General features: G+C 36.0%; 2 protein-coding genes across 3 annotated transcripts; both read right to left on the reverse strand.

The window, feature by feature from the left end:
- Positions 1 to 2,760: 2,760 nt before the first annotated feature.
- Positions 2,761 to 5,836, reverse strand: LOC134846804 (uncharacterized). The gene is made up of 3 exons (XM_063864196.1): positions 5,790 to 5,836; positions 3,580 to 3,784; positions 2,761 to 3,224 (listed from the first exon to the last, which is right to left on the reverse strand). The coding sequence occupies exons 1-3, from the start codon at positions 5,834 to 5,836 to the stop codon at positions 3,066 to 3,068; spliced, it is 411 nt and encodes a 136-aa protein (XP_063720266.1). The 3' UTR covers positions 2,761 to 3,065.
- LOC134845608 (uncharacterized) lies at positions 4,966 to 22,656 on the reverse strand. Of its 2 annotated transcripts, XM_063862589.1 has the most exons (16): positions 22,511 to 22,656; positions 22,028 to 22,208; positions 19,223 to 19,388; positions 17,377 to 17,580; positions 16,422 to 16,692; positions 15,897 to 15,970; positions 15,079 to 15,198; positions 13,893 to 14,058; positions 13,354 to 13,502; positions 12,852 to 13,044; positions 12,315 to 12,525; positions 11,929 to 12,060; positions 11,450 to 11,600; positions 6,968 to 7,116; positions 6,510 to 6,714; positions 4,966 to 6,154 (listed from the first exon to the last, which is right to left on the reverse strand). In XM_063862589.1, the coding sequence occupies exons 1-16, from the start codon at positions 22,626 to 22,628 to the stop codon at positions 5,894 to 5,896; spliced, it is 2,751 nt and encodes a 916-aa protein (XP_063718659.1). In that variant the 5' UTR covers positions 22,629 to 22,656; the 3' UTR covers positions 4,966 to 5,893. The 2 variants fall into 2 exon arrangements, with proteins under 2 accessions (XP_063718659.1, XP_063718661.1); XM_063862591.1 differs by lacking the exons at positions 17,377 to 17,580; positions 19,223 to 19,388; positions 22,028 to 22,208; positions 22,511 to 22,656 and adding an exon at positions 17,633 to 17,916.
- Positions 22,657 to 24,085: the final 1,429 nt, after the last annotated feature.

A 24,085-nucleotide genomic window follows, 5' to 3' on the forward strand; every position in this document is an offset into this window, starting at 1 on the left:
ATGTCAGGCTCCCGATTACACACTTGCTCTCGCAAGTGAAATTTAAAAATTTCAATTTAAAACTAATCTAAACGCAGACAATTTTACATACTTTTTCATGTAGAATTTACCTGGCCACAGTAGTTTTGTTAATTGCATGTAATAACGGTTTAGAGGCTATATCAAACAAATAATTACCTTTAAGTAGAAATTCAGTTAATGAAATAACAAAACCAAGTTTCTGCCAATTTAATCACCAAATATAATGTCTAGAAATTTTAAGAATTTCGATAACCTATAATGCATATATTTCGACAACTTATCAGTTTCGCTAACCGATATAATTTTGAATTTTCAGGACCTCTATGAACCATTCTTGATAACACGCAAAACTTTGTATAAAAAACTATAGCAGACATAAATTGGAACCTTTGTAAGGCTTCATCAATTGGTTGTTTAATTTGTAAAAAAATATTTACAGTCTATAATTAAGACTCAAAGTTTTCATTTTTATTGTGCCAAATAACACTTTTGTGAAGCTAAAGCGCAATTCATCTGCAAAAAAACTTGGATGCGAAAACAGTCAACAAAGTGGAAAATGTCAATAAATTGAAGGAAATCAAAACTTGGTAAGTTTTTAGATCATTCTAAATTTCCAAATATAAATTCAAAATTATTACAAATTCAGCAATCTTCCATGATTGAAACTGTTTTTCGTTGCAAACTAACCAAATTACAAAAGAAAGAGCACTAAAATTTTTGAAATTAAAATTCAATTTTTGAAACATCAAATCATTAATGTTTTGTTTGCGCCATTTGCACTTTTGTATTTGGAGATCAATATTTGCTTTACATTTAGCAATGTATTTGAAATCAACTCAAAAAGAATTAAAACTTCAAGCAGCCAAAAAGGTTGTTTTCAGTTCGTTCACTGAATCTTTCAAAAGCACACAAACTAAATAAGTGAAAATATACTCCGTTCACTAACTCCTAGAAATTAAACACAGCCAACAAACAGTTAGAATAGAGTCAATGATTGAAAGAAAACAGTCTCAATGTTCTATGGCTTAGTAAATGAACTGAAAATTTCATGAAAACAAAAAATCAGCAAAGCCTTTATCAGAATCTTTATTATGTTCGACTCTCAAAAATTTCAAAACGTTAATTCAAACAGTTATTTCGCAAGTTGTTTTCGAGAAAAAATACTTTGAGTTTTCACTTCGTTCATAAAAAGCACATGAACCAAAAATGAAACTTTACACCAATCAATAACTCTTATAAATAAACATAGCCAATAGACAGTTGGAAAAGACTCAATGAAAGTGAGGTAACAAAAACCTCTATTTTTGAAAACTTCCACTTTTGAATTTCAAAGTTAAAAATTTTTGGTTTTACAGCTCTATGACAAAACAAATTTACTGGACATAAAAAATCAAATCTCGAACCTTCAATACCTATTCGCTTGAGCTTAAATTCACTTCAATTATTTTTTCTGAAAAAAAAACTGCCAATAGACAGTTAGAAAAGAGTCAAAGAACGGAAGTAAACGGGAAAAATTGACTTGTTTTTTGAAATCTCAACTTTTGAGTTTCAAAGAAATAGATCGCCTTAAATATCTTTGTTCATTATTGACACTCTTTTAATATAACAACCCTATTTGAGAAAACTATCAAGTAATTTTTTTTATATCGCTCGGAAATCTGAGAGGTAAATTCCATTGTTGAAGTTCGAAACCGATCACGTTTTTTATACCTTTACACTTTCGCTGTTCGATTAAGGAGTCTGCTTTCCTTTTTACCAAAATGAATTAACTGAACTTAAAAAATCAAAGTAAAACCGCAAAAAAACCTAAATTTCAGACTGCACAAATTTTATGATTTTTCCATAACCATCACGCCTCTATAAAAGTCTGAACTACGTTCATCGACTCTTAACAAAAACAATCAGCACACTAGCTATAATAATTTTCACGACGTTCATCGACTCAAATTTCACACTGTATTTCAAACAGCTATTTTTCAAGTTGTTTTTAAGAAAAAAAAACTTTACTTATCGGTCTTTTTTAAAAAAAAATCGGAAGAAAATTTATTTTTGTTGCACGGGCATTTCAAAATTATGCGTGGTTCAACCTACTTAATCGTACAGATGAAATATAATTATGGCATAAGACATGGTACAAGCTTATTTGGCTCAAACGCAGCTCAGAAACTAGGGCGAGAACAGAAGCATTTTTCCATCAAGTTTAAAATTTAAGCGAAGCATTTTTTTTGAAATGAATTCATAACCATATGCTCTAAAATAATGATATGGACCCATAAAAAACGGCACATTTTTCAATAGCAGAGCGTATATAAATAGATATGTCAAATTAATTTTTGCTTTCAATATAACAAAATCGCATTTGTTGCTTCTGAACTAGGAAAAAAATTTGGTCATGTTAAACACATTGGATCTTCTCAGCGATAGATATATTATCTCAGAGAGACAATATAAGATCATTTGAAAAACATTTTGGCGCTTTCCACTAAATACGCCTTGAAAGAGTAGTTAGGGTCCCGATATGATTCTATAAACTGTTTGGTCTTTGACCTAGCAGCTAGTATTGCAGTGAGCTCGCATTTTACTTTACATAGAGCAATTTTAGTTTATATCAAAATATACATTTTTTACACATTTACTATGATACAACTCGAACAATTTTCATAAAACACTGGTGTCCAAATGCGTCAAACCTATTCAAAATTGTTATAATACAAAATTCAATTGTGCTTCGATAGGGACGCCAACGTTTTCAGAGATTTGAAATCTAATTTGAACAATATACAAACTAAATTTGCGTTTTAAAGCAGCTTTTCATATGATAAGACTATTAGGCATCTACGCTTGGCCAGTTAGTTGACTTTTTTTCTCGACATTTTTTTCTCTCATTGGATTTTAGTGCATCAATGTTCTCTTATTTTGTTGATACGATGCTTTGCAGTCGTCAATGGTGCCTGGTAGTCAATGTGGGCTAACTTGTACACTTCGTGACAGAAGGGCACATAGTCCACGAGAGGCATGCCCACTCCTCCCGACCGGTTGCAGAACTAGTTGAACAGGATACTGTAGTCCCTCGCTGTCATTTGGGGTCCCAGATTGAGTTGTTCGTTCAGCACTCGCTTGAACTGTTCACGTGTCACCGTGCCCTTGTTGTTCCTGTCGAAATCACAGAAGGGCAGGAACAGCTGCATCTTTGTCGGCAGAACCTAAATATCATTTTTTCTAGTTTAAATATTTCAGCGTAGTTAAACTTTATCATAACGAAAAATCCAACTAAAATGTTACCGTTTTGAGCAATTGATACCAACAATTATAATAGCAAACCTCGTTATAGTTATAAAACCGTCCAAGTGATTAAACTCAACTAGTTGACACACCTTTAACAGTTAAAAACTAACTGAGCGAATGTCTTTAATTAGACTAGTAGAGAAGCAAGACATAATTAATCAAGCCATATATTATTTAATTAAGCTAAAAAAGCTTCAATGACGTAATAGTTCAATAAAAAACCAAACCGAGACCGTATTAAAACCCTAGCAATGAGATGTGCGACTAACTAACCCTGTTGGCCAGTCTCATCATGCAGTTATTGTACTCAATCATGGCCTCTGGAGTGAGTTCATTGATCAAGTGGGCCGGCTGTGGGTGCAACTGTTCTGGCTTGAAGTGCGGTCTCTTCTCCATCTCGTGGGTGGTGAACACTGCCTCCAAGTCATCACAGAATCTCCTGTATACCACTTTGCCCGGCTGAGAGGCCGCTTGGTAGCTACAAACAAAACAGGTGGAAAAAAAGGACACGGAACGCGTAGATATGGACCGATAACACTCTTCATCTAAACATTCGACTCATTTTCTGCTCGTTTCTGGACATTAAACACAGCGAACAAACAGTTAGAATAGAGTCAACGATTGAAAGAAAACAGTCTCAATGTTCTATGGCTCAGTAAATGAACTGAAAATTTCATGAAAACAAAAAATCAGCAAAGCCTTTATCAGAATCTTTATTATGTTCGACTCTCAAAAATTTCAAAACGTTAATTCAAACAGTTATTTCGCAAGTTGTTTTCGAGAAAAAATACTTAGAGTTTTCACTTCGTTCATAAAAAGCACATGAACCAAAAATGAAACTTTACACCAATCAATAACTCTTATAAATAAACATAGCCAATAGACAGTTGGAAAAGACTCAATGAAAGTGAGGTAACAAAAACCTCTATTTTTGAAAACTTCCACTTTTGAATTTCAAAGTTAAAAATTTTTGGTTTTACAGCTCTATGACAAAATAAATTTACTGGACATAAAAAAATCAAATCTCGAACCTTCAATACCTATTCGCTTAAGCTTAAATTCACTTCAATTATTTTTTCTGAAAAAAAAAACTGCCAATAGACAGTTAGAAAAGAGTCAAAGAACGCAAGTAAACGGGAAAAATTGACTTGTTTTTTGAAATCTCAACTTTTGAGTTTCAAAGAAATAGATCGCCTTAAATATCTTTGTTCATTATTGACACTTTTTTAATATAACAACCCTATTTGAGAAAACTTTCAAGTAATTTTTTTTATATCGCTCGGAAATCTGACAGGTAAATTCCATTGTTGAAGTTCGAAACCGATCACGTTTTTTATACCTTTACACTTTCGCTGTTCGATTAAGGAGTCTGCTTTCCTTTTTACCAAAATGAATTAACTGAACTTAAAAAATCAAAGTAAAACCGCAAAAAAACCTAAATTTCAGACTGCACAAATTTTATGATTTTTCCATAACCATCACGCCTCTATAAAAGTCTGAACTACGTTCATCGACTCTTAACAAAAAAAATCAGCACACCAGCTATAATAATTTTCACGACGTTCATCGACTCAAATTTCACACTGTATTTCAAACAGCTATTTTTTAAGTTGTTTTTAAGAAAAAAAAACGTTACTTATCGGTCTTTTTTTAAAAAAATCGGAAGAAAATAATTTATTTTTGTTGCACGGGCATTTCAAAATTATGCGTGGTTCAACCTATTTATTAGTACAGATGAAATATAATTATGGCATAAGACATGGTACAAGCTTATTTGGCTCAAACGCAGCTCAGAAACTAGGGCGAGAACAGAAGCAATTTTCTATCAAGTTTAAAATTTAAGCGAAGCATTTTTTTTTAAATGAATTCATAACCATATGCTCTAAAATAATGATATGGACCCATAAAAAACGGCACATTTTTCAATAGCAGAGCGTATTTAAATAGATATGTCAAATTAATTTTTGCTTTCAATATAACAAAATCGCATTTGTTGCTTCTGAACTAGGAAAAAACTTTGGTCATGTTAAACACATTGGATCTTCTCAGCGATAGATATATTATCTCAAAGAGACAATATAAGATCATTTTAAAAACATTTAAGCGCTTTCCACTAAATACGCCTTGAAAGAGTAGTTAGGGTCCCGATATGATTCTATAAACTATTTGGTCTTTGACCTAGCAGCTAGTATTGCAGTGAGCTCGCATTTTACTTTACATAGAGCAATTTTAGTTTATATCAAAATATACATTTTTTACACATTTACTATGATACAACTCGAACAATTTTCATAAAACACTGGTGTCCAAATGCGTCAAACCAATTCAAAATTGTTATAATACAAAATTTAATTGTGCTTCGATAGGAATAAATTAAAGGGACGCCAACGTTTTAAGAGATTTGAAATCTAATTTGAACAATATACAAACTAAATTTGCGTTTTAAAGCAGCTTTTCATATGATAAGACTATTAGACATCTACGCTTGGCCAGTTAGTTGACTTCGTTTCTCACCATTTTCTCCTCTCATTGTATTTTAGTGCATCAATGTTCTCTTCTTTTTGTTGCTGCGATGCTTTGCAGTCGTCTATGGTGCCTGGTAGTCAATGTGGGCTAACTTGTACACTTCGTGACAGAAGGGCACGTAGTCCACGAGAGGCATGCCCACTCCTCCCGACCGGTTGCAGAACTTGTTGAACAGGATGCTGTAGTCCCTCTCCGTCATTTGGGGTCCCAGATTGAGTTGTTCGTTCAGCACTCGCTTGAACTGTTCACGTGTCACCGTGCCCTTGTTGTTCCTGTCGAAGTCACGGAAGGGCGGGAACAGCTGCATCCTTGTCGGCAGAACCTAATTATCATTTTTTCTAGTTTAAATATTTCAGCGTTGTTAAACTTTATCATAACGAAAAATCCAACTAAAATGTTACCGTTTTGAAAAATTGATACCAACAATTATAATAGCAAACCTCGTCATAGTTATAAAACCGTCCAAGTGATTAAACTCAACTAGTGGACACACCTTTAACAGTTAAAAACTAACTGAACGAATGTCTTTAATTAGACTAGTAGAGAAGCAAGACATAATTAATCAAGCCATATATTATTTAATTAAGCTAAAAAAGCTTCAATGACGTAATAATTCAATAAAAAACCAAACCGAGATCTTATTAAAACCCTAGCAATGAGGTATGCGACTAACTAACCCTGTTGGCCAGTCTCATCATGCAGTTATTGTACTCAATCATGGCCTCTGGAGTGAGTTCATTGATCAAGTGGGCCGGCTGTGGGTGCCACTGTTCTGGCTTGAAGTGCGGTCTCTTCTCCATCTCGTGGGTGGTGAACACTGCCTCCAAGTCATCACAGAATCTCCTGTATACCACTTTGCCCGGCTGAGAGGCCGCTTGGTAGCTACAAAAAAACAGGTGAAATAAAAAAAGGACACGGAACGCGTAGATATGGACCGATAACACTCTTCATCTAAACATTCGACTCATTTTCTGCTCGTTTCCGGACGTGGTTGATTTAAAAAAAAAAAACCTAGTGGGCGTTCTGTGTAAAAAACAGCTAAACATAACCTAGTCATACTAAAAGGCAGCTTCAGGTTCTTACTACTACTTTTGCAAGCGTTTTGACAAGAAACGTCTCCCGTAATTTCACTAACTGGTTGTAGATAATCTCCTTCTCTGGTTCTTCCAGCTGGAACCCACAGATGTCCATGGCCCGGATGAAGTTGTCCTTGGATATAGTGTTGTTGTTGAACCTGTCGAAGTCCTTCATGAACTCCACGACTCGCACTGGCTTCTTCATCAGCTGCAAAAGAAGCAATTTCACATATTATTAGGTCTCTTACAAAGTATCACAACACAGACAGTGATGAAACACTGAAATGCAACATTGAATCATCTCAAATCGTGAAGTTAAAAAAAAGTCCTGTGATAAACTAAAATCCATTTTCACAGGCAAAAAAACAGCCAAACGAAGATTGGAAAAGAGTAATGAACGCAAGTAAACATAAAAAAACAGTGACCTTCTTGAAAAAATATCAACATTCGAATTTCAAAGAAAAAATAGATTCCCTTTAAGTTCTTTGAACTTCTAGAACAATTTATGATTTGCCGACACCTTTTAAGCCGAACAAGGAGAAACGAAAACAACAAAAAACGATATAAGGAAATCGCGGTTTGTAAATCAGCAACCAGCTTTAAATAAAAAAAATTCGAACAACGGTCATTTAAAATGCAGACATGCTCAAAAATCGTCTGTTCTCCATCTTTCTGTTCGTTGACGAAAGTAAAGATGACCAAAATTTAAGTAATCCTGCGAATAAAGTTGTTGACGAGTAACAAGTCCAGTACCCGATTGCACTACCCTTGATTATCACAGGGGTAAAACTCTCAAAAGAGGCTTCTAAGCCGATAGATTAAAATTCGACACCTTTTAAGCCAAATAAAGACAAACAAAAACGAAAACATATGCAGATATCGCGGTTTGCAAATCAGCAACCAACTTTCAAAAAAATTCAGACAGATTGGTCATTTAAAATGCAGACATGCTCAAAAATTGTTTGTTCTCCATCTTTCTGTTCGTTGACGAAAGTAGAGATGACCAAAATTCAAGTTCAAAATCCTGCGAATAAAGTTATTTCCGGGTGAAAAGTCTGGTACCCGATTGCAATACCCTTGATTATCGCAACGGTAAAGGGCTTTCAAAATGCTTAAAAGAAAGCGAACCTTTCTGTGGGACCTAAAAGAACAAAAATAAGCAACCACGAAAATAAGCAAGTCTAAAATAGTAGAAAAGTTTTCAATTTTCACAAAAAACAGGTCTCGACTGGAATCGAACTTCCGGGATTTGTCGTCTCATTAAAAGTCATTACTTCTGCCCCAAATGCAGAACACTCATTGAAATTATGTTAAAAAAAACTTCCACAAGTTATTAACATAAAAAAACCGTCAAAACTTCTTTGACCTCAATTACTTCCTCAAAACCGGAATAGACCGAAACAATTTTTAATTTAAGTAAAAAAATCCTGAAATTTAAGCAAAATTGGAGTCAAGGCAAAAATGCCGACAAACAAGCAGACCAACATAAGTCAGTCAAAGTTTTTCCAGGAAAATTTTCCAATAGCTAAACAAATGAAAAACTTAGTCGGATTAAAAGCATTGACTTTTGTCTTTACACGTGAATTAGGGTTTTAGTTTTGATTTCATATGAACCAAAGGTAAAACTATTCAAGCGATTCTGCTATACTAGTTGCTAACCCAAAAAAAAAATCTACAGTCCGATTTGACAATGCTTGCATAACGCAAGCTTAATTATCTTCATCAAAAAAAATTGAAATACACAGTAAGCCACTCAGACAAAAGCGAGTGAAAATTTGAACATACCTACCTCCGTGAAAATGAATAATAATAATAAAAAAATTATTTCGTGAAAAAAAATGAAAATTTTACATTTTTTAACTTTTAAAAGAGGCGGAGAAGTTGATTCACAGAGACGAAACTGCGCTTTGCAAACACTAGCGAGAACATAACAAAAATCAGCTCTATCAAGAGCAATAAAAAAACAAGTAGAAATAAGCCTCAAATTATAAAAATTCGGCTAGGCCTCAGATTCATCTTCAACCTACGTCGACCAAGAAAATATGTGTCTCATGCACTAACCACTCAGTCGTGGACGCTTAATTAATCACAAACACTAGCCTCAAATAAAGCAGAGAAGAGATGTTATGAAATTTCCAATGTTATACATCGTGATTAGGAACATTTTGCCACCAAATAACGAACGCTTTTATTTGCGAGTTAGGCTAGAAAAACAACAAGGTTCGTATGAATACACTAATGCTTGCAACCTCGCTAATGTAAATAAGGCCAATAGAAAAAAACATTAGGTAAAGAAGCCGACAGAATTAAGGACGACACCCAAATCACTGAAAATAATCCTGAACTTTTTCGAAAAAAAAAACAATCACATGACTTGCATGGACCACTTAAAAATCAACTATTATCCCTAAATAAGTAGCACATAGGTGGTAGGCACATTGAAAGGAGCTTCGAAATGGTACAATATTAAATGAAACATTCTGGTAACAAAGTTATTTACGAGAAAAAAGTCTAGTACCCATTAGCAATACCCTTGCTTATCGCAAGCTAAACACAGAAGCGAAGCTGTGCTTCGCAGACACTTGCGATGACACGACCAAACAGCAGTTCTATCAAGCGAAATAAGAAATAAGCCTCGAATTAACGAAAACTCGTCTACGCGTCGGATTCGAATCTGTGACCTAGCAAATTTGAGTCTCACGCATTAACCACTCAGCCACGATGCTTAAAATCCCCAAAAACTAGCTATCAATAACGCAGCTACATATGCTAACAAACTGCCAATTCGATGCTGCAAAAGTAGCACCAAATACCAAAAGACATAATTTTGCATATAATAAATTGCAAAGCATAAAGCCACATTATGTATATATTATGCACTTCAACAAATTGCGAGATAAATTCAGTTGGAAAACTTCTGAAACCGAGATTCAATTATTGTTTTAATATTTGAAACAAATAACTTTTTTCAGTTCATTGATGAATTAAAAATGCATCAACTGTGTAAACTTATTACTTTTCGTATGTCAAAGCATGTGATATCAATAAGCTGTCAACGTGCCCCAAAAGTAACACCAATATTTGCCACTTAGATTAGAAAAACAGAAAATTCGTACTAATACGCTTTGCTTCGCAAGTGTAAAAAGAACCAGGTTTTAGATACTAAGGAATCAAAAGTGAATGTTTACCTTTCATGCAAATATTTCATTGATATTTACTTTTTAGTCGTCTTCAATGTAGGTTTACTCAGAAGTGGAACACAGAGGCAAAGCTCTGCTTCGCAAACGCTATAGAGAACACAACAAAAAGCAGCTCTATCAGGTCCAATAACAAAAAGTAGAAATAAGCCTCGAATAATTGAATATTAGGCTACGTTTCGGATTCGATCTCCAACAGACCGCGACCTAGAGACACTGAGTCTCACGCACTAACCACCGAGCCACGGGCGCTTCATTAGTCAGAGACACTAGCCACAAATACAGCAGAGCACAAATGCTAAAAAAAATTCCATGCTACAGATCGTGATCATAGCAAAAGTGCCACCAAATAAGTGAACACTTTTATTTGCAAGTTAGGTTTAAAAAAAGCAGGTTCGTGGTAATACTCTACGCTGATCTCAAGTGTAACGCAGAGGCGAAGCTGAGCTTCGCAACACTTGCGATGCACAAAAATATATTGCGCTACAACATAGTGAATGAAAAGAAAAAAACAAGTGAAAAATATTTCGGATAAATTGTGTTGGAAAATAACTTGACAAAAGTTGAAAAATTACAACTAAAAAACTTCATATTTGTATCGGATTAGGTTCATAAACAGGCCTTAATTCATGGAAATCATTTACCGAGCGGTAACAAAGGAGACACTTTGGGGCGAAACCCGTTGAGCCGAAAATACAACTTGTCATAAAAAATCTCATACAATTTAGAAGTTTTTACGACCCATCCGAACTGAAACACATAATCCCAAACGGATATAATTTGCTCTCAAAATTACGCAAAATAGCTTAACTAAGTCGACACAACATAAACTAAAACTGTTCAAATAGTATTTGAAAAAAGAACATAAAACTCGAAATCAGACATGATAAATTTACAAATTTGTGATTTACAGATTTATAAATTAAAAGATTTACAAATTAAAGTTCCAGTTTAATTATGAACTGTTTCAGTTGGAACAAAACTCATGCTTTAAAAAATAAACATGTAAAAACCTAACCAGATAAAAAATGGCGTTTAAATAAACGGAAACAGAAACGACAGAAACTTGAACGAACTTTTTAAAATGTAATTACTACCTGAAACGGGTTTAAACTCATTACTACTTAATTATCTTCTAGAGAAAACCTGCAACGGGTTTCAACTAATTACTACTTAAGTATCTTCTAGAGAAAGATACTACTAAGGTATCTTCCTCTAGAAAAGAAGATCCTCTAGAAGTGCAGATCTTGTGGACAAAGTTGTTTACGGCAAAAAAGTCTAGTACCCGATTGCAATACCCTAGCTTATCGCAAGGGTAATAAGAATGAATTATGGTACACTCACATAAGTCTTAAGTCTGGTCATGATTCGGTCGAAGTTGGCCTCGTATTCTAATTCCATCTTCTCCCTCATAGTGTTGACCAACTTCAACTCATCCATCCTCTCCAGGTACTTGTTATCCAACTCCTCTGGAGGCTCCAACTCCTGCAGGAACCTACAGGCGCATAATTCTGTTTTATATTGCATCAATGTCGGTTTTTATTCGTAAGCCAGAGAATCTATGAATACGACCGTTCTAAAAAAGTAAACCAACGACCATCCTCTCTAAATTCTGGTTGCCAAATTTTTCCGAAGGGTCCGCCCTTTGGTATAACTTAACGACATCCATTTTTGGCTGATCAACATCAAAATTTTTCTAAAGTCGCGTTTGGCACTAATAAAAACTAATAGTGAGGGGGAGCGCGCGCCGAAAAAATGCAATTTTTTGGTCAAAATTTTCCGAAAAAAGTTAGAAAAATTTCTGCGCACGCCACTGCTCTCACCGGAAGTAGTTGAATCCCTTTTCGTCTGAGAACTTTGCCTCCAGTGCGCCCATCTCCTCGTCTGTACATGCTAGATCCAGCATCGCCAGACACTGCTTGAACTGATATCTGCTCACATAGCGATGGTTCAGCCTGGAAAACAGGGAGAATGTTTCAAAAACAATGCTCACATTTTATAAATTTAACATGTTTATTCAAATCGAATTGAGAGCACAAGATGCTATCTATCAACGCCGTGGTTGAAAAGAAGGCAAATTTCAGCTATAAATTCCACCCGAAAGCAACCTCAAAGGACAAGTAAGAAAGCATACAACACCGTTTCCGCTTTTTTGAAATTCACGAAGACTCAAATTAGAACTGGTTAGAGAAACTTGAACGATGCTCACTTGTCGAATTTCTCGAATGTGGGTTTGACTAGGAGTCTCCTCCCGCTGATGTATGCCTTGAACCTCTCTATGCAGTTGTTCACCATCTGCTGGTGGTCCACAGTGGCCGAGGTCCAGTCCATGCCTCCCTTGTGTGGCATCCGGAACGACTCAGCTGGAGCGGGGAAGTTTAGAGGGGTGCGCTCCATGTTAGGAATCACTTGCGTGAATACTGAAACAAGAGAACTTCTGAAAACTTAGTTGAGGAATATATTTATTTTAACATTCTGGTATATATTTTCAACTTGTAAAAAAAAGATATTGATTCCTGCAAAAGATATTATCATTAATACAATAGCTCCTAACATATTTATTGAATATAACATTTTACTCATTATCAGCTAACAAAAAGGAATGGGTAGAGTTGACGAAGCATTTCACATCTAAAATAAGGTAAGCGAACTCTTTCACGATTGGCTGGCTGAATTTTTACGATGGCGGTCTGAAAATTTTGCCGAAAAATTAGCTTTTGATAAGCCGATAACAATGGGAACTGACCTTGGTCGATTTCATCGCAGAACGCCTTCCACATAGTTCTTCCATTTCTCTTTGGGTCTGCGAACTGACTGCACAACACTTCTGCATCCGCATTCGTCAGTGCCACCCTAGACGTCATAAGGCCGCGTCTGAATTGACTGTTAGTGACAGAGTACTCTCGCAGGTTGTCGAAGTCCTTGAAACCCTCGCTGATCTAAATTGATTCGACGTGATTCATAAATTGATTTCTATTGCTTATAGCTAATGACTTGTTTTGTGTAACTCTTCAACTTTGCTTTCAGTCAAAACCCGAATTAATAATTTAAATATGCTCTCAAAGTAAAAGATGATAAACACACCAAGTTCAAATGACAAGCTCAAAACTCAAAGCGTTAAATTTAACGAAGATGGGTTCTATGTTCGGAATTACAGGAACTTTATTAGTAGACACACTAAGTAGTGTATGATCGACACTTACAGCAAGATTTTTTTAGCGTGGGTGACTCTGTCGAAGGGTACTTACCCTGATCCTGTTGACCATGCAGTGCTCCTTAATTCGACCGATGATCTCTCTCAAGTTTACATTACTCGTGTCCAGAGGCAACTCGTGCCACATTGGCTCTTCAACATGCGTAGTTGGCTTCGGCACTTCCGTCTTGAACGCCGTGAACCCTGAACAAAGACAACATTTCAGATCTACAGTAAGCCCCGTATATCAAACATAATAGAAAATTCACTTTTTGACAAAAGTGAAGCTGAGCGACCAGTTGCGATACAACATACTGATGAGAAAATTTGCATGACAATTACTTCGAACTGGTTATATATCACGCAATCAACTGACTCAGTTGCCAAAGTTGTGAATCTGAAAAAGCTTAGGTTACACGAGCGTAAATCCTGAATCAGTTTGCAGATTTTTGCGCTCACCCATTCAGTCAAAGTTGCAAGATAAATGACTGTTTCAGTATTTGCTGGTCATTAATTAGCCCAGTGATAAGCAAGATTAAGAGGCTCCGAATGAAAGGTTTAGTTTGTGTAGATGGCAATCTAAAATAGACTCACAGTAGTCTATGGCCTGTACAAATGCGGGGTAGTTGATGTCTCCCTTGTGTTGCTCCTCGAACTTCTTGCAGAGGATGCGGAAGTCCTCCGGCTGCACAGTCATGCCTAGGATGGCCAGGATACGCGCAAACTGGTTCTTAGTCACATTACCACTGTAACACTTGCCCTGAAACACACAGCCAGCATAGAGAGTCTACAATCATCAGACACGATTTACAGAAATTGGATGGTCTTATTTTTTTTGAAATTGATACTTCTGATATAAAGGATACATGATCAATTGGAGATGCAAGACACAATAACATTGCCAACATACCGTTGGTGTAAGAAAAATGTCAATAAACTAAAGAACATAGACAACTAACAGTTGGAAAAGAGTAATGAACGCAAGGAAACTGAAAAAAAACCGACTTGTTTTTTTAATCAAAAATCTTCAACTTTTGAACTTCGAATGAAAAAAAGGCCTTGAAGCTCTTTGAAATTGCAGAACAATTTATGGCAGACACTTTTTTGTTAAAATTAACCCAATTTGAGAAAACTGCATCGATAGGTAAAACTTTTATTTCGCTGGGAAATCTGATAATTAAATTCCAGTTTCGAAATTAGAAGTCGATCACGTTTTTCGTGACCTTTACACTTTTGCTGTTCGATAGTGGAGTTTGCCTTCCTTTTAACAATATAAATGCACTAAACCTAAAGTCAAACCGCGAAAAGTCAAAATTGAGCGTGAACAAATTGTAGACTTTTTCCTGAAAAAAAACATACAAAATCAGCGAGACGTTCACTACTCTTAGAAACCTACAAAAAGGATTGACATATTTTTGAATAATTTTCAAATTCGAATTTCACAAAAAAAAAACATATTATTAGTTTCTCAAATTTTTTCGCGCCATTTGCACTTTCTTAATTGGAGAGGGAGATTTGCTTATTAGCCAACTAATTGAAAAATGAACTAAAAAAGAAACCATGAACATTTTTTCTTGATTTTTTTTAAAAATGAGCATGACTTAAATAACTGTTTTTGATACGTTCATTGACACTAAATAGCATGAGATGAATAGCTCTTCCACCCGTTAATTCAAGCACTTTCTAGAAAAGTCTGCCGAGAACTTTTTCCCCGATAATGTCCATAAAAGTGCGCGAAATAACGCTTATTACCCCTTGGGGTAATTAAATATTGGGTTACCCTATCGAAGTCCTTGAAGAAGGGGAAGACATTGAGTCGCCTATCTCTCACTCGGTTGGCCAACTCAGACATGATCTGCTGCAGTCTTCCCTCGTCCACGTCTTCTAACGGGTTCAGAGTCTGTAAAACAACAATTAGTTATTAGACGCTGGACCAAAAATTACTGCTAAAATACAACCAACAGACAGTTGGAATTGTTCATCACAAATTCTTTGGAGCATCACAAATTTTAGGAATCTTTTGATTGAAACTTTTCTCATTAGAAAAACTTATCTGAGAAAACTGAACCAACAGATAGATAATGTTTTATTTCGCTGGGAATTCTCAAAAATCCTCTTTTTAAAATTGAAATCCATTCACGTTTTTTTTCGCAGTTGCAAAGCGCAATTTTCCACGGAAAACCCGACGACCTAAAAATATCTTCGTTTTGTTCATGGTCACTTGAAAACGTCTTCGATATAAATGGAAAAACTATCGGGTCATGATGGGTTGGTCGAAATGATTCTACGCTTACTTTTCTACTTTAATACAGTATTTCCAACGTTTCCTCCCTTGTCCCCCCCTAGTATAGTTGGTAATGTGGTATTAATAGGGAATTAATGAAGAGAGAAGGGGTCATGAAATGATTCTTGCTTTCTGTTACCCTTCCGTAAACATCGCTCTCAGCTGAGCTAGGCCGAGAGGAAGCACAACTCGAAACGAGGGAGGCAGAGTCAGACTGAAATTTATTCAAGAAATTGTCAAAGGGTTTGAATGATCGATACAGGTTCACACCAAAAACAAACCCAAGATACTGAAGAGCGGTAATGATAACTTACCCTCTGCAGGATTCCTTGCAATGGTCTCTGCACTTCGGCCAAGGGCTGCTTCTCCAAATTAGGAATGTTGAATGCTAAACAGACAACACAGAAAAATGAAACTCGCAGAGAAATCTTCTCAAAAACCTTGTTCCTTGTTCTCAAAAAGTAACACAGTAATATTCTATTTACGAACAACCTAACTACTCAATACTTAAAAATTTGAAACGTAAGAAAGGAAGCAAGAGCTGAAATAATCCGTGTAAAAACCTAACAGTATTCACGCGACCATTTCTCTCAAATCGTTATTTTTACACAGAGGCGAAGTTGCACTTCGGAAGCACATACAAGCAAAAAAAAACGCCAAAAAAGAGTTCTAAAAACCGCGCCAAAAGAAAAGAAAAAATGCAAAAAAATGTCTGCCTCAAAGAATAAATGAAAAAAAAAAAACAGTGCTTCCGTAATTTAAACCGAAGCTTCAGATTAAGCCCAACATGTTATTTAACTACAACTACGATGTTCATGCAACATCTTGTTCATACTAACTGTTCTCGATAAGATCTGTGAATGCTCTGTAGTATATCCTGCCATCATCCGGCACTCTGTAGAAATTAGTCACATCATTCAGCTGTTTCTGACTCAAGTGGAGGAACTTCCTCGTGAACAGATCCAGTCCAGCTCTGAACTCGTCCTCAAGACACAAGCCCAGTCTCAGTTTGTCGTAGTCTCGGAAGAACTCGATGGATCGGATTCCGAACTTGTAGCAGAGCACTTGGATCTTCTCGATCACTGTCAACACCTCAGACAAGGCATCTCTCTGTACAAAATTAAATCGACAATTAACAGGAGAATAGAATTATATCCTTTTTAAAAACAAAAAAAAACGTCACTACAATTACAAGATAAAAGAAAAAATCTCTCTGATTTTTAAAATTAAAAATATTCCATGTTTAAGAACATCCTGATTTTTGCTCGTTTGCTGAAAATATCATTTCCTAAATACATGATCAGGGGCAGATTTGGGGAGGGGGACGCTTTCCTCTCAGGGATCGACCACCTCGACAACCAAAGGGTCCTTTGATATTATTTTATGACATCCATTTTAGGCCGACCAACCTGAAATTTGGTGCCCCAAAACGGCATTTTTGAGCCCGAAAACGGCATTTAAAAACCTTCGCCTGCGTTTTAAGGGTGTTCTGAGAGCGTTCGGAAAATCAATTTGGTCGACCTAAAAAAATTGTTTTCAAAATCAGTCGAAATTGTTTTAAAAATCCGTCCCTCGAGAAAATCCTGAACCCGCCACTAATCATAATCATTTCTCTGAAACAAACTCTGCCGAATCCGACCGACAATTACAGTCTTGATGCAAAACTATTCACAATGCCATGTGTCGCTAAAATGATTTGCTTCGTATTGGACTGAAAAAAGAAAACTGGAAGTTGACGGAAGAAAGATCAAACAACTGTATTAGTGTGATATTAGTTGAGACAAGTGGAACAACCTTGTCCTCTTTGTTAGTGTAGCCCTCAATCATTGGCATTTGGATGAGACAATTGTGGTCTAGTGTCTTAGTAACAGTGGTTAGGTCGTTAGTGAATCTGACATAGTTGCACATGTTACAGTCTTTCAAATCCGCATACTTCCTAGTCAACACATCAAGATTCTCGTATTCCATCTTGTGTTCTTCCGGCATATTCATCAGGAACTAAACAGTTTAAACTAGTTCTAATTAAAAATGGTATAGAAAATAAACTTACTGTTTCTAGACGTGCCCCATAAAAGGGTTTCTCGGGACCCAAAAAAGTTCGGGTAGTGTAGGCTGTCTGAGCTCTTCGAGAGCGATCAAAGACCATTGTGGGGAACAGTATATAGAGTAATGGTACAGTTTTATAACAATAAAAACAATAAAACTTCAGCTATTTGTGTTACTGTAAATGTAACGTGTATCAGAAAGCATTGACTTGTATGTGTTCGCCGAGCAACAAGACGTTCACAAACAAGCTGAGATCTCCGCTCTTACACAACAGTTCTGCACTATTTTTTACCGTGGTATTTTTAAGATACCGCCGTCAAATTAAAATTGGCGCGTATAATTTGTGTATTTATTCGCGAATAAATGCTGGTTTGTCTAGTTTCATTCAAGATAATCAAGTACAACAAAATGGACATGAATTTTTCTACTTCAAAGCTTTTAAACCAACAGTTCAATTAAACTTCACACCCTTCATTTGCCCATCAAAAACATCACAATAAATTGATATAAATTGGCGTTTTAATTATGTTTCCGCTCCACTTATTTAGAATCGAATAAGAATTCAATTTATAGTTCAGAATTTTTGTTCCGACCATTTGAAAAATGGGGAGGAACTTGTATTCGGGTGTATTTTAGTTGTTATTCTTTTTTGTTTCCACGCAAAATCAGGTACCACAAATAATGATCGAAATGGGTTTTTTTGATTTGACATTTGACACTAGTTTCGATTTGACAATGGTTTGTCATTTTTGATGTTTGGTCTAATTTCGAGCGAATAAAGGCGAGTGAGCAGGCTTAAAATAACTTACATATGCTTACTTTAAGTCGCGAAAACTTAGTTTTAGTCGAGTAGAAATTGTATCGGATTTTTTTCAGCGAAAATTTGGGAAAAAACTACACAAATTTCAAAAAAATTCTGCAAAAACAAAACTTTTGATTTTTTTATAAAAAATATTAGAACGGTGTTTTTGTTTTTCTAATCTTTTTAAAAAAAAACTGTTGTCCAATTAACCTATTTAACTATGACGGTCGAATATGTTTAAGTTTTAGTTTTTCGTTCATATTATTTTATCAGACGATTCAAGAAAAAAAAACTACACTAATTTGACAAAAAAGTTTTTTTTTATTACTATGGTCGGAACACTCTGTGCTAGTTGCACAACAGTAATCAGCTATTCTTGTTATTTAATTGCTTTAATTATTTACACTTACAATGTGGAAAACTCAAATCTACCAAGCGTGAGTAATCAAACGATGAATTTGTTCTCGGCTCTCTTTAGTTGTTCTCGTGAAAATTTTCTTCCCAAATTTTTATTCCGATTGCAATGAAATTCAGCATATAAACTGATTACTCAAATTCAAAAACAGTTGTTCTCCATAGTTTATGCATTTTGCCTTTTGGGGAGGTTGACATAACAGCTGTAAAATAGACAGTATGCCATTTTCTTCTTTCTCATCTTTCGGCACGGGGGGGGGGGGGGGGTGGTGTGAGTGAGTGTGGTCGGAACAATTCTAGATATTACCCGATAAGCAATGTATGCGGTCATATCAAGTAACAACATCTTTTTCTTTCTTTCCATCATCAAATACTTACCACATCCTTGGGTACCAGCCCGGTCCCTTTCGGGTCATAGGCCGCAAACACTTTTTTGGCATCAATCTTTCTCTGCTTGTAAGTATTGGCCAGGAATGCCAGAATGCTCTGAGCATGGGCAGAGGCATCCGCCGACAGTGGCTTCAGAATCGAGACATCCGGGTCGCTAAACACATTAATTAATCTTGGCTTTGAGTTCGCACATTTAGAGAATAAAGCTAACTTAATTCGAATTAAAAAAAAAACAATCATAACTCTCACTCAAATATAATTTTTTGGTTTTAGCACATCTTAAACCTCATGGCACTCAAAAACGCTGCAATAAAAACTTTCATTGCTTGATTTAAAGCATATTGATGCTTTCAAATTACAGAAACATCCATCCTGCTTTTCTAACCAACTAACAGTAAATACAAAAAAAATTCATTTACTCCCGAAACACCGAAATAGTATAAAAGTTTCTGGGCTTCTGAGATCCTATGCAACATGAATGTTGATGCGATCGTAGATGCTAAGGCAATTCACGAGCTTTCACGTAACCTCTAGCTTCAGGTCTACCACAGCCTGGCCAATTTCGGCTGCAATAGTCGTACCACGTCAAAGTTCTAGACGCAAAAAAACTACCTTTAGTCGCAAGAAAAACTTCACTCAACAATACCTCAGTCTGTAATGAGGTGAGATAATAGAAATAGAAACGGACTATGGTTAGACAGCCTGGATAGCACGTCATAGATCCTCTGAGAATCGCAAAAACCACACTTATTGCTATGCCATTTTTAACTTGAGCACCTTTCAGTCTAATAATGACATCAACAGAACAGGACGAGTCAATTGACAAGAAAACGAAAACTTAACACTTTAAATCACAGCCAAGGCTTGTTTCTACGCAATTTCATCGCTCTTATTTTACATCGATTGTTGTGAGCCTAATTTTTGTGATAAATTTATTTAATAATGTGGTTTCAAATTTGAATTGAGTTTTAAAACGCAGCGCACAACGTCCTTGTAGAGTGAAACAGACCAGATAGCAGCTGTATCATTTGCTGGGAATTGCAAAACATGTGATGCAATTATCAGAGCTAAATTGATTTTTTGTTCTAATAAATTAGAGCAAGTGAACATTATTTTAAATTCTTGATAGAACCTGACTATAATTACTAACAAAATATACTGCAGCTGCTTTATTGAAAAAAATATGAGCAGACGTTGGTGATACTAAAAATGAGTCAGATGGATGATGGATGTTTTTCTAACAAATAACTCAGAAATTGTCAAATCAAGTTCTGTCGACAAAAACTACACCGTGACTTTTCCTTTGAAGACGGACAGAACTCCGACCAAATTCCATACACTAATAATATAATGTGCTACTCTCTACAATGGATGTTTAATTCCATCAATTTGTGAATGAAATATATCCAGCCAAAAACACAAATCAATACCAAATTTCATATCATCAAAAATGGTAATGCTATGAACTTTGAAGGGCATCAGAGTCTTCTGCTGAAAGAGCAACGAGTTAGCGGTCACAAAAACCAGAAAGATCACCAGCGGCAAATTGTGGTATCATATAATCAAAAAGACGCGTGTCGAAAGCAATGAAGTCACTATTATTTATACAAAGAAACTTATCGGCGTGTTTAACATCTGAAAGTAAACTGATTTGTTAGCTGGGATAAGTAGTACCCTTTCCTACATACGGTGCTCAATCAGTCTTCCTGAAAAAAAATAGAAAAAAAAATTGTTGGACGAAACCAGAACAAACTATCCACCGGATCTACGGATACTCGGTGACCTATCATCAGAAGCTGCAGAAGTACAAAATTCTATCACTCACTTGTACAAGAACTACACCATCTTCTTCTATTCATCAAACTGATCAATGGGTGATACGATCTCGACATTTCAGAAAATATCAAAGTGAACGTAAACGAAACTCGACAAGGACAAAAACTTCAATCTCAGAAGTAACAGACTTGCAAAATGCGATGAAAGTTTTTGGTCCACGTCAAAAGTCCATTAAAAATCAGACCCTGCCCAGTTTCGATCCTCTTATTTTGTTGCGGGTCTCCTCCCTGCCTCTACGCTACAGATTCATGATGCCTTGAAAGTAAAAAGCTATTTGTAATACAAAACTGCTCGTATCGGGGCCAAACCCCGAATGTTCTCACTGCTTTCAAGTTCTATGGAGCAGTAATAACATGATTAAATTGAATGTTAACTTAAATAAAAGGATTTTTTTTAAATTTGAGAATTTTGTGAAAATCATCCACCCACACGCCATATGAAGAACAAAAAGATAAATTCACTCCTAGTAACAAATCAATTATGGCAAATAAACTTCCTTCAACCAATTTGGAACGATTTCTGAGGCGGATTAAATCTCCGCTTACGCGTTACAAGCGCGAAATTTATCGCGCGTTAATTGCCCCAAATTGGCCCAAACGGCAGTTTTTAAAACCCCATAAATTCACGGAAAATGATCACAGGTGAAATATCTTTCCAAATTTAAGCTCAGAACAACAATACCTTTTGAATGATATAAAAAAATTCCGTCAAAAATGGCTACTTAATAAGTCGAAATTTGTCTGAAGAAAAAAAAACCCACCCCGAGCACAAATATTCCGTTACTTTCGTATCGAAAGTCGGAACAATAATATATGGCTTGATTAATTATGTCTTACTTCTCTACTAGTCTAATTAAAGACCTTTGCTCAGTTAGTTTTTAACTGTTAAAGGTGTGTCCACTAGTTGAGTTTGACACAATTTATTAATTCAGTTTAATTTGACATTTACTCAACTTACTAGGCACTTGAAGATCCTTCAATCTTCACTTTTTTATTCAGCCTTGTATTGATAGCCTGCGCGAAATCCTTGTAGTTGAAGTAGCCGTTTGAAGCAGTGTACCGATCAACCAGGCATTTTGCCTGCTCCTCTGATAGCTTCACTCCCACTTCAGAGTCAAGCAAATTACAGATATGATCTCCTAGAAACACTACATTTTATTCAAAAAAAGTCCAAGCTGTGCTCAATTTAATAGTAACGTGGCAAAAAATTTACAATACGCCAACAAACAAGGTAGCATGAAATTCTGCAATCAGAACACAGAAAAAGACAAGCAAGAAAAAATTTTGGCGGAAGCAGAAATCTCTCCTCTCAGTATTCTGGCTTAAAGTAAAAAAAAATCTAAATATCAGAAAATAAAATATTTGTATTTCTTCACAATGCTCAAGAATCTTAAGTTAAATAATTCCCAATTTTAAAGAATAAATTGCTAAGAGCTTTTACCCGTTAAGTAATCCGTTTTCAGTCTATCATTTTTCATGAACACATCAAACAGGTTGAGTTTCTTAGCTTCTGCCTCCACGGCGATAATTTCTTCACACCTGTCAACTAATTGTGGCATTGTTTCAATCTGCAAAACCAATATTACGCTTCTAAAGAGAACTCAAGCAAACGACGAAAGCGATTAAGTTTAGAACTCTAACTTTCGAATAGATTATCGCTATAATTGGACTGGTTGTGGTTCTTATTTCACGCTAAATTAGAGAAGCAAAAAAATTGCGAAACAAAATATATGCTGTGAGAAAATACATGTGAACAGAAGCGCGAAGCGGAGCTTCGAATCAATTGCGATACAAAGCAAGCAGTATGTGAGGGGTGTTCAAAATAAGATTGCAACTAACATTCGCCCGGAAGTGCATACCGACTGATGTAACATTCGCCCGGAAGTACATACCGACGGAAAACAAAGCTAGGTCCTCAAACGACTGGCCAGCGTCTAAACACAGCTTCACATGCTTTTAACCCTCTCTTCCAAAGCCAGTTCAATGTCTGGTCCATTAACATCGGGTCGTCAAAGTCCTTACTATTTAAGGCTATCGGCCAGATCGCGCGAATTACCTAAGTTACATGCAAAAATAGTGAGCTCATGGCTGGGTTTCAGTATCCCCAGACTACGAGGTCATTCCTAAAAACAGGGCTACTACTTACTATCATATTACTAATGTTTTTGTTCATTAGATAAAAATCATCATATCCATCGGAGATTGATCAACCCTTTCCATCAACTCCTAGCTTCTCATATTCCGGAAAATGAATTAGATGTGTGACATTCGACCAGAATGGCCAAAATGCAATTTATGCAGGATTCGAATTTTGAGCAGTAAGCCTTCCGAGTTGATGATTTCGAAGGATTAACGACGTTATTCGGATGATTGGCAGAACGGTGAAGGTCAGGATATTCCCGTATTTTAAAATTTTAAATTTTCGAAGAGATGACGTAACATTTCTGAGAAACGTCAGAAACGGCCATTTTAGAAAAAGAACTAAGAAAAACAGAACAACTTTTGTGACATTCGACCAGAATGGCCAAAATGCAGTCTCTGCAGAATTCGGTATTTTAGCAGCAAGCCTTCCGAATTGGCGATTTAGAACGGATAAGGACGTTATTTGAACGATTGGGAAAACGGTGAAGGCTAGAAGATTCTGGAATTCTAAATTTTAAATTTTCGAAATGATGACGTAACATTTCTGAGAAATGTTAAAACGGCCATTTTAGCTAAAATAGCAGAAAGAAACAGAACAACTTTTATCTGTGATTGCGAACAGAACGAGAATCGAGACTAAAAAACGACAACGAACTACCGAACAGCAGAGGACGTTCCGAGTTGCAACTATTGTGCTGTTACAATAGTTGCAAGGCCGTTGCGAACAACGGTGAAGGGTAAAAACCAGCCCTCCGAGTTAGCGTGAACCTGAGGTTAAGGAGCTTGATTCGCCGGATTCAAGAATCCGGAAGGGTCTCGGGACGGGAACTTTTATGAACTTGTATTGAATTTTAGCATCCTGTCATGTCCTGAC

The sequence above is a fragment of the Symsagittifera roscoffensis genome, chromosome 5 (assembly GCF_963678635.1).
Source record: "Symsagittifera roscoffensis chromosome 5, txSymRosc1.1, whole genome shotgun sequence".
NCBI classification, from domain to species: Eukaryota; Metazoa; Xenacoelomorpha; order Acoela; family Convolutidae; genus Symsagittifera; species Symsagittifera roscoffensis.

What these genes read in the sequence shown, in the direction of transcription:
- LOC134846804 (XM_063864196.1), bottom strand. Translation starts at nt 5,836, where the DNA reads ATGAGAGGAGAAAATGGTGAGAAACGAAGTCAACTAACTGGCCAAGC. An exon ending in AGTCAACTAACTGGCCAAGC is followed by an intron (nt 3,785 to 5,789) that starts GTAGATGTCTAA and finishes TTTTGTTTGTAG; the next exon opens with CTACCAAGCGGCCTCTCAGC. An exon ending in TGATGAGACTGGCCAACAGG is followed by an intron (nt 3,225 to 3,579) that starts GTTAGTTAGTCG and finishes AATGATATTTAG; the next exon opens with GTTCTGCCGACAAAGATGCA.
- LOC134845608 (XM_063862589.1), bottom strand. Translation starts at nt 22,628, where the DNA reads ATGCCACAATTAGTTGACAGGTGTGAAGAAATTATCGCCGTGGAGGCA. An exon ending in ACACTAACAAAGAGGACAAG is followed by an intron (nt 16,693 to 17,376) that starts GTTGTTCCACTT and finishes AATTTTGTACAG; the next exon opens with AGAGATGCCTTGTCTGAGGT. An exon ending in AAGGGATTCAACTACTTCCG is followed by an intron (nt 11,601 to 11,928) that starts GTGAGAGCAGTG and finishes ATGCGCCTGTAG; the next exon opens with GTTCCTGCAGGAGTTGGAGC.